This window comes from Centroberyx affinis, unplaced genomic scaffold (assembly GCF_046629955.1).
Source record: "Centroberyx affinis isolate AG114_WGS23_722 - 3 ecotype Tasmania unplaced genomic scaffold, CSIRO-AGI_Caff_v1 ptg000549l_1, whole genome shotgun sequence".
NCBI lineage: Eukaryota > Metazoa > Chordata > Actinopteri > Beryciformes > Berycidae > Centroberyx > Centroberyx affinis.
In genome coordinates, this window is record NW_027279194.1 from 524,470 (window position 1) to 533,850 (window position 9,381).

The 9,381-nt window shown below is 39.0% G+C and overlaps 1 protein-coding gene across 2 annotated transcripts; it reads right to left on the minus strand.

Annotated features, from left to right (window-relative positions):
- Positions 1 to 3,454: 3,454 nt before the first annotated feature.
- On the minus strand, positions 3,455 to 9,231 carry LOC139642949 (ankyrin repeat and SOCS box protein 13-like). 2 transcript variants are annotated; one of them, XM_071518017.1, is made up of 6 exons: positions 9,053 to 9,231; positions 6,952 to 7,139; positions 6,014 to 6,164; positions 5,241 to 5,375; positions 4,835 to 5,026; positions 3,455 to 4,720 (listed from the first exon to the last, which is right to left on the minus strand). In XM_071518017.1, the coding sequence occupies exons 1-6, from the start codon at positions 9,093 to 9,095 to the stop codon at positions 4,563 to 4,565; spliced, it is 867 nt and encodes a 288-aa protein (XP_071374118.1). In that variant the 5' UTR covers positions 9,096 to 9,231; the 3' UTR covers positions 3,455 to 4,562. The 2 variants fall into 2 exon arrangements, with proteins under 2 accessions (XP_071374118.1, XP_071374116.1); XM_071518015.1 differs by having other exon boundaries at positions 6,952 to 7,151.
- Between the last annotated feature and the right edge of the window lie 150 nt (positions 9,232 to 9,381).

Consider the following 9,381-nt stretch of genomic DNA (forward strand, 5'->3'; position numbering starts at 1 on the left):
GTGGTGAAAAGATGTTAAATGAAAATAAAAATAAAAAACATCTTGTAATCTGTACTTTGAATCATGAGTGATTTCATTTCCTGGGTATGATCAACTGCAAACTTGCATGTTAATCCTCTCGGCAACATCCTCCCAATCGCACTTCGACCCCACTGAACCACTAAATCATGTAGACTGCTCACTTCCCTTTACAGCTTCCAGATAAGTGTTGAACATTAACCCATTGCAACATATGTCAGGCATACACAGGAAGCTTAAGAAAATTCACTCATTTCCACGTAATGTTAAAAACTTTCTCTGGTTTTACTATTTATAGGTATGTTTTTGAGTAAAATGAACATTTTTGTTTTATTCTATAAACTACTGACAACATTTCTCCTAAATTCCAAATACAAATATTGTCATTTAGAGCATTTATTTGCAGAAAATGACAACTGGTCAAAATAACAAAAAAGATGCAGTGTTTTCAGACCTTGAATAATGCAAAGAAAACACGTTCATATTCATTTTTAAACAACACGATACTAATGTTTTAACGATGTACCTCCTTTTTTTATGTGGAGGAGGACTATAATCCAGTGTTTAAAATCTATACAGTAAATTAAACAAAAGGACCGTTTAATGGAGTGTCATTAGGAAATCAAGGTTCTTAAAAAACAAAAACAAATAAATAAAGCTGCACAAAGAGCTAATAAAGTGGATGCAGTCATTGAATCTACTCTGCCCTGGAGCGGGACAGTCCTCAGATATGACAAAAGTTTCCCCCTTCACCAAGGAAGCAGCTCCAGGAGGAGAAGAGACATAGGCGTAATCTGATAGGCGTACTGACTACTACTACGACTACTTCTGGATTATATTGTAATGTGCTTTTACATTAGCTTGCTCTCATGTAGATGTGAAAATGTAAGTTAATGGAGCATTACAGATCCACAATACAATGCTAGTGGTCTTTAAACAAGAGAATGTAATGTGTGTGCAGTCGTTTCATGTAGGATAGTTGGTTGCGTTGATCTTTACTCCGTTGTTAAGATTTATGTGGTTACCCTTTTTTCCAAGTAGACACATTACACTGTAAAAGAAAAAATATGTAACTAATAGAGAAAAGGTTTCAATTGTGTTAAACTTAGGCCTACATATATCAATAGTCTGTGGAATTGCAGGAAATGCATTTAAAATTAGTAACATTTTCTAGGGGAGGGCCCAACCCCAGCCCCCTGACCTTCACTTGCCCCCCCCCAATTTGAAGTCCATTTTATGGACTTCAAAATACAGAAATCATGTGACCTAAATTTCTTCATCTTACTGGCTGGTGGGGGTGGAAGGGTTGGTGAGTCCAGAGAGCGTTTCATTAGACATTTAACCAGCCCTCCTTCACTTTCCCTCGGCATTTGGTAATAGCACCATACGTAACGCGAGTGGCCACATGCAGAGCAGGGGGGCAGGGTCCGAGGGGGAGCAGAATATTTTAAATGGAATGCACTTGCCCTTACGCTACGGAAGAGGATTAGGGCCACATGTGAAAAATGTATTTGAGTTCTGAGTTTAAAGTCAGAATTCTGACTTTTTTCTCAGAATTCTGAGTTTAAAGTCAGAATTCTGACTGTAAGTAATGCTAGCATGGCAGCATGATCACATCATTTTTAGTATCCTATTCATATCCTAATTCATATTCTAGGTCAACATTAGATGAATGTAAATATGTTAATATTCCCATGAAATACTTAGGCCTATAGAGTCAAAATGTTATTTTATAATGTTAGGAGTGTGAACTGGTCAAGATGAGCTCTGATAGTAAGACTGCTGGTAGCTGAAGTTCTCCCTCAGTGTTATGAGGAGTTTTACAGGTCTCTGAATCAATAAGTGATGTGTCCTGGAACACATACAAAAACGTATTATACTAAGGGGGAAAAAAAGGTAGTAGTTTAGAATCAAAAGTAGTTTCTTATGTCTACAGAGGTTTATTAAAAAGGTTTATTAAAAGTTTTTAACAGAAAAAATGTATCAATCAATTTGATATGTTCCATGTAGCCTACAATTTTAAAGGCCTTGGTGAAAGTTGCTGAGCATTACTTCAAGATAAAGATATTCATTCTGATCTTGTTTTATATTTCAGTGTTGATTGAAGTGTAATTACTAGATTTGTATTAAAATGAATGTGTTTTACAATTGTTTACTTACACACACCCATATTCTGCATGGCTGTGTTGGGACAATGTTTGTGCCAAAAAGGCATATTTCACTCTTTTGACATTTTTAAAAAAGTTAACAAATATAATTAAACTTAAACTGTAGCAGTATTGTTTTTATAGTAATGCTCAATCTGATAACACAAAAAGTTCAAATATTGTAGTTAGTATGTGGTAACGGCAGCTGATCCAAGTTTGATTTGTTTTGGCTCTCCTGTAAAATCTACTATAACGCACTTATGCCCCTTTGGCTCCAAGCCCTCGTTTTCTACTCATTACTTCCTGGGTGCAGAGATGTCCTGCCAGTGACCATACCCAACACCAGAATTTAATTTGGGCAAATCAGGCAAATGTACGCTGTCTCAAATTACATGAGATGCAGTTCTCTGTGACTCTTCTTCATTTAGGCTGATAATATGGGTGTATTTTTAAATAATAATCACATACTGGCTCTCAGTTCAGCCAGATGTGACTTCAAGGTGCTTCTGCTAACATACACAATATTACATGAGCTTGCACCATCCTATTTGTCAGACGCACCATACGTACAGTACCACCACATTTATCATGCTCCTTTTGAAGTCTACCTGCTGCGATTAGAGGCAAATTCTACTCATGTATTTAAATCCAGGCTTATTTTTTTTCACTATCATTTGGTCAACCTCAGCTTTGTACAATTACTTCATAGGGGAAAGTCTGACAAGTTAGCACTAGTTCAAGTTGATGGGAATTTAGTTTGTCTTGTTTCCCGATCTGTGTGCACCAGGTGTGTTTGTGTGTGAGTGAGTGGGAGTAAGCGAATGAGTTCATCTGGTGTGTGCAGGTGCGTCTCTTATCTCTTGTCATTTCAGATTTTGACATGATTTTGACACATCTTGAGTACTGTAGCTGTAGTCTGACTCAATATTGTGCAACATGCCACATAAAGACTTCACAGGAAAAGTGATCACATTACACCAATTTTGGCATCCTTGCATTGGTTGCCTGTCACATGCGGTCAAGGTTTTCATAACTTTTAAGGCTGTCTGACTTTTTAAGCCCATATGAGCCACAGGCCACAGCCTTGAAGTGATAATGAAACTGCAATTTGAGAGCGTCTTGCTTCTTAATTTGATGCATTTCCTGGTGAACATATGGACATATGGGAGGGATCAGTCAAAACTGTAAACCAATGGGATATCATTTAGGGACAAGAGCAGTTTTATTTGATGGGAGGGGTGGAGGGGCAGCATTGTAAAAAAGAATCTGTGATGGTTTTATTGGTTGGAATTTTTATTTACGCCCACTGGTACAGCATGAGGTCACCATTAAAGATACAGGAAGTAAATGTAATGGGATTCTGATACGAAAACACAAGAAAACATTTTTTGTACATTTTATTTGGCATTTATTGTTAAATAGGTGCATATTATTGTATGGAAAATTAGCTAACAATGTGAAAAAGTCACATCAATTTTGATGTTTGGGGTCCAATAACACTGTTATAAACTCCACTTGTTTCCAGCAAGTCAAAGTAAGTTTCTGTAATTTCTAAACATTAAACAATTTCTCATGTATTTTTGAGTGTATCACATTAAACTTTAGTTGTAGCAAATCAGCTTTGACCTACTAATAGTCAAAATAACAGGATCACTTACAAGTTAAATCTTGTTAAATCTAGAGGACAACTTGCATATCAGAAATTCTGAGTGCATTTTAAACTCCATAAAAGTCCCAGTCCTTGACCGTTTGATAGGTTTTTACAAAGGTTTTTTGATCGGGGAAAGAATTTTCACTTCCCTGTCTGGATCATATGCCAACAAAAAGCCTGGGCCAGGCCAGAAAAACACAAGCACTTCTTCTAAAAGTCTGTGCATACGACAACAACACAGAACTAGATTGTTTTAAAATAGCCCTGTATTTATCTACTTATTTACACAAATTCAATTGAGTCAGAAGATTTGAATTATTTACATATTCACATTAAAAATAAATAGTCATGGAATATTTACAAATACATACAGTACTACAATCACAGTGCGCAAACCGCTGCATACTGAAACACTCAAATACTTAGTCAACATACGTAGATTGCTCCCGGGTTACAATGGCTTACTGAACTCACACTTACTTGATCAATATGAGTAGACAAAGTTTACATTTCTACATATTAAAGTGAATGATCAAATGAATTTGTTTGGCTAAACCAGCCTTTATGGTTTGGATATTCAAGCTGATAAAATCTCTAAAATAGTCTGGCAGTATTTTCAAGGATTTTTGTGTTACACTTCTGCCAAATTTAACATCCTGTTATATGACTTCCTGGCAGAATAGCAGAACCAGTGGAAGTAATCAGTCTCTTTGATCAAGCCTTCTAAGGACTGCACCTGAAGTTTGTTATAGGTGATGAAATTCAATAACTGGAGGTGGCATGTAAGAAAGAAAGCTTATGATGCGATTGGGCAAGTCAAGTTTGGAAACAACTTCAAGCGCTCTTGTGCCGAGAGCCATCCTCACAGCCACTCTGCTGATCTGCTGGAGACTGAGAGGCGTATCTGAGGGAGAGAAAACATTACAGGTGATATTTTAATGCACTAAATCACTCCATGTTTTATATGCCTCGTGCCTAGTGACAGAACGCATACTATATATACTGTAAATGAACTCACTCTCATAGAACTCAAGGCAGAGATAAGACGGAGATCCTGAGTTGGTGTAGTTGATAGGTTTTTTGCCCAGGTTATCCCTGGCATACACACTCCCTCCAAACTCCACAAGTAGGTCAATCAAGCTGATGTTCTTGGCTTTGGCTGCATGATGAAGGGCCGTCTCATGTAGCTTGGCAGCATTCACATTTGCACCTTGGGGACAGAAAGAGAAAGCTGCATTAAGTGAGAGAAGTAGCTCTGTTGTCGCCAGCATTCCTGCTTATAACTGAAGTATAAATGCCACAGTGGCTTGATGAAGGAATAAATGATCAGTTACGGTAAACATCATGAAAACAACTTTTATAAAGGCATACATCACGGGCACAAAGCCACTTTCATAGTTTGCAGAAGACAAACATGGGCCCACCTGCATTGAGGAGTACTTTGGTGCAGTCATAGTGTTGCCTGGCACAGGCTACATGGAGCGGGGTTCCAAAGTGACAGTCATGGGCCTCCATGAAAGCTCCTTGATCAATCATGAGTTGGACACAATCTGAATTACCTATCACAAAACATATGTAGAGACAGGCAATAATTATATCACAGTTTAGAAAAAACATAAATGTACGCTTTGGTCTTGGTGATCGGCATACTGTTGACCTGATACTGCAGGGACAACAGAATTCCAGGGACCCACACCAAGATAAGACAAGATAGAGATAAGGTAAGGTAAGATAAGATAAGATAGCATTTTATTGATCCCCTAAGGGAAATTCGGGTGCCACAGCAGCAATTAACAGAGCAATGCCAAGGAAGTACAGGAAAGGTAATATACATAAATATAGAGCTATAAAATGATAGTGCATAGTGTCTAAGTGGTGTTGAGCATTAGTCCTGTGCAATAATTGGACTCCTGCGCCCAAGTCACAGTTTGAAAAATGTCGGTTAAAACTTACGTGATATTCAATTAAACTTTCAAATCAAAACTGCAACATCCTGAAGCCCTTGTAACTTTTAATGGCCTCAGAATGATCACAGCCAGTACAACGGATGGATAAGGTTTTGTCCCACGGTCCCTCTTATCATTGTTTTGTTTGTTTCATTGCTACATCATGAATGGCTGTGAAGCAAAGATATCTTGGTAGACAGATACATGAAACACAACACATCTCTGTGTACGTGGAGTGTAACAAGACGCACCTCCCATGCAAGCCTCATGAAGGGGTGAGAAGGTGAACAGCGGAGGGTTAACTGTTGCTCCATACTCCAAGAGCAACTTGACACATTCGAGACTCCCGGCCGCACAGGCATCACACAGCGGAGTGCTGCCATCGATGTTACGCGCATCCACCTGTGTGGCACAGAGCCCGAATAAGATCACACCCATGTCACACACAACCAAAATCATCGCCGGCCAAGAACAGCAACAACTAGGCTTGATTCCTCTGGGAGGCATTTTTGTGGTGAGAACAATCCTGGCAACCACTGTCCACACAATCCTCCTCCATGCAGAGCTGTGACTAGGGATGGGAATTACGTTTAATAATACTGTCATTTAAACTTAAATTATATAACAGACTATCCTACTAGTCTTAAAAAAATAAAAAGGCCAAGATGGTGTAATTTGAGATCTATTTCCTAATGTTTATTCACACACGCACATCAACATACATACACACTCAAATACTGCTAATCTAAATTTCAATTAAAACATGTTTCCCATTTTAAAAACTGGATGTAGGCCTACGCTCAATTTGCAAAAACGCACTGAAACTAGCTCATGGCTTAGTAACGGTATAGACTTATCATTAATACTTTTACATTTTGCCATCTTATATTAACATAACATATATATCTCATTCAAAATGATGAGTAAACACTAAAATATTTGCTTAATTTGAAGATGAAAAATGTGCATAAAATTATGCCCAAATTTATTGAAAATCCACATTGCATTGCCTAAATACCTTGGTAAGTAAAAGTAGGCCCATCTGATCAAATCATATTGATTTAGCCTCCACAAATTTTCAGTCTTTCAGTTCACTTGAATGGTCCGTTTTTGTTAAGGGACATAAGCCTATGAGTTCAAACGACTAGTCGGTTGAAGTCAACCATCCCTAGCTGTGACATTATCTCACCTGTGCACCAGCATCCAGCAGCAGTCTGACACACTGGGTCTGTCCCTGTATACACGCCTCATGCAGGGGGGTGATGGAGTCCACAGCCACAATGTTAACTGCTGCACCTTCGCGGATCAGCTGCTGCAGCTGCAGCGCCCTGCCTTGTGCGGCAGCCTCATGCACTGCTGACCGGTCTGTCCAGAATCCTAGACCATGAGCTGCAAACATGAGAAACACAACAAGAGTACCATTTTCATTCATATGAAAGATAACTTAGCAAAGGGTGCCTTCATCGTATTGATATGATTTAATTATCCCCATAATTCACTCTTGCTTTGTCTCAATTGGAAAATGGGGACAATGAGCCATGGAGCAGAGCTTTTTATAAAATGTGGTCTCATAAGTCATGAGTACACATGATCACAAGTGACTGATTTTTAAGCAGGTATTGACAATGTGCAATAAAGACATTAATCAAACAACTACATGACTAAAACATGATGTATTTCAATATTTAAAATCAAATTTACCTCAGGTAAATTAGCTGCTTACCACTCATAACCAAGTTGAGAACATGCAAAGTAACCAGGGGCTGAAAGGAGCAGTGGTTAGCTTTACATATACTTTATTGCAAAAAGCAAATATGACGACTTCTTAGAAGTCAGCCTGACAGAACATTCAAAATGTATTTCTCTAGTGTTTTGTCTCAAGGAACTTGATAACTTGGTCCAAAAGTTGCAACAACCTATAAATGTGATGGAGTGAGCAGGGAGTGTCCTTCAACTGAAAGCCCTGGGTTTGGGTTAGTAAGCATACTGTTGGCTGAAATGCTCTCAAGCAAGACATTAAATCACTTCCACTCCAGGGACCCTGAGCTCTGAACTCCCTGTGGAGTAGGGCAAGCAAAAAGAGAATCTCTCCTTCAGGGATCATTTGACTTCACGGAAAAAAACTTTGATGGCTATCATGTCAAAATGAATACATCTTTAAAGGCATCTTGTTTGCCAGCCAGTACAGACTGTGTTAGAGGAGACTCTTAAGGTGTGTGTCAAAATATGAGGTGAGCAGGCTAATATGACATCCTGCCAATGTTTGAACAACTTCTAACATGTCTACGTAGTTGCTACATAGCCTACTACTTTGATTGTATGTTATTTATATGTAGTGTAATATTGAAAATAAAAGTACAGTAATTTTTCAGTATCGCATAGAAAAGTTGGGTTTGGCGTTTTATCCCATTGATTCCCTGTTGTCTGAAGCCGCTGTTCTGACAAACTGAGCTAGAAGATCTAGAACCGAGTGATTCTGATGGGACAGGATGGCCTACCCTATAGTCTTTACCACATTTATACAGGTAGTAGTCTATTTTGACACACTTTCTTACCCAACATGATGGGCTACCCTAGGCTTAACCACATGTATAAGACAGGATAAGATATCACTTTATTAATCCCCTTGGGGAAATTCGGGAAGTAGCCTACAGGTAGTAGCCTATTCCGACACACTTTCCTAGCCAATCCCAACAGGATTGGCTACCCTAGGCTTAACCACATTTATACAGGTAATAGTCTATTCTGACACACTTTCCTACCCAACAGGATTGGCTACCCTAGGCTTAACCACATTTATACAGGTAGTAACACAAACTGATGGATGTTTCTGACATGACAGGCAGATTTTTGTTAGGGTAGGTCATTATGAGTGAGAAGCTCAGTTTGTCAGACTAGTCTGACTATATGAACTACTGGTACTGCAATACACACCTTGCAAGTGCGTGTTGCAGACATTTCACAGAAAAGTATCAAGGTGTCTTAGGTTGGCCTAACAAGCTTAGCTGCCATGCTCTCAAATTAACGTCAGCTACTTTAGGAAAGCTTGCTAGCTAACGTAACCGCCGCTTTCTTGCGACAGTTACTTAACCTAGCAACAACAACTCTAGTTAGCATAGCTAACGTTGACCTGTATCACTTAGATACATCTGACGAAGGACGAAAGCTACAATTCATTTTTTATGTACCCACTTGATCATTCATTTTACTCCATTTTACATTGTGATCATGCTTCTTAAGCTACAGCCAACACACGAGTTTGTCATCCAACTGTTAGCTAAGTTACTTACCGATGTCTCCAAACAAGGACGGTCTGGCCCGAGTGATCTCCATTTCATGACACCGTTTTATTCTCTCTAGACTTAACCACAGGTTTGATTCATTTCGAAGCACCAAAATAAAGACAGCAAGGGCAGCATTGCTATAAAACGCGTTGGATGGCCAGCTACCTAGCTAGAGCTCTGCGAGGGCTGCTGGGGCTCAGGCGGCGGAGACAAAATAAACAATCCCTGAGAATTCTGGGATATGTAGGCGACTGACATACAGCAGACAGCAGTAAAATGAAAGCATCAAAACTGCCCTAATTGATATGCAGTACAGCCTGTTATATGCTAATCAG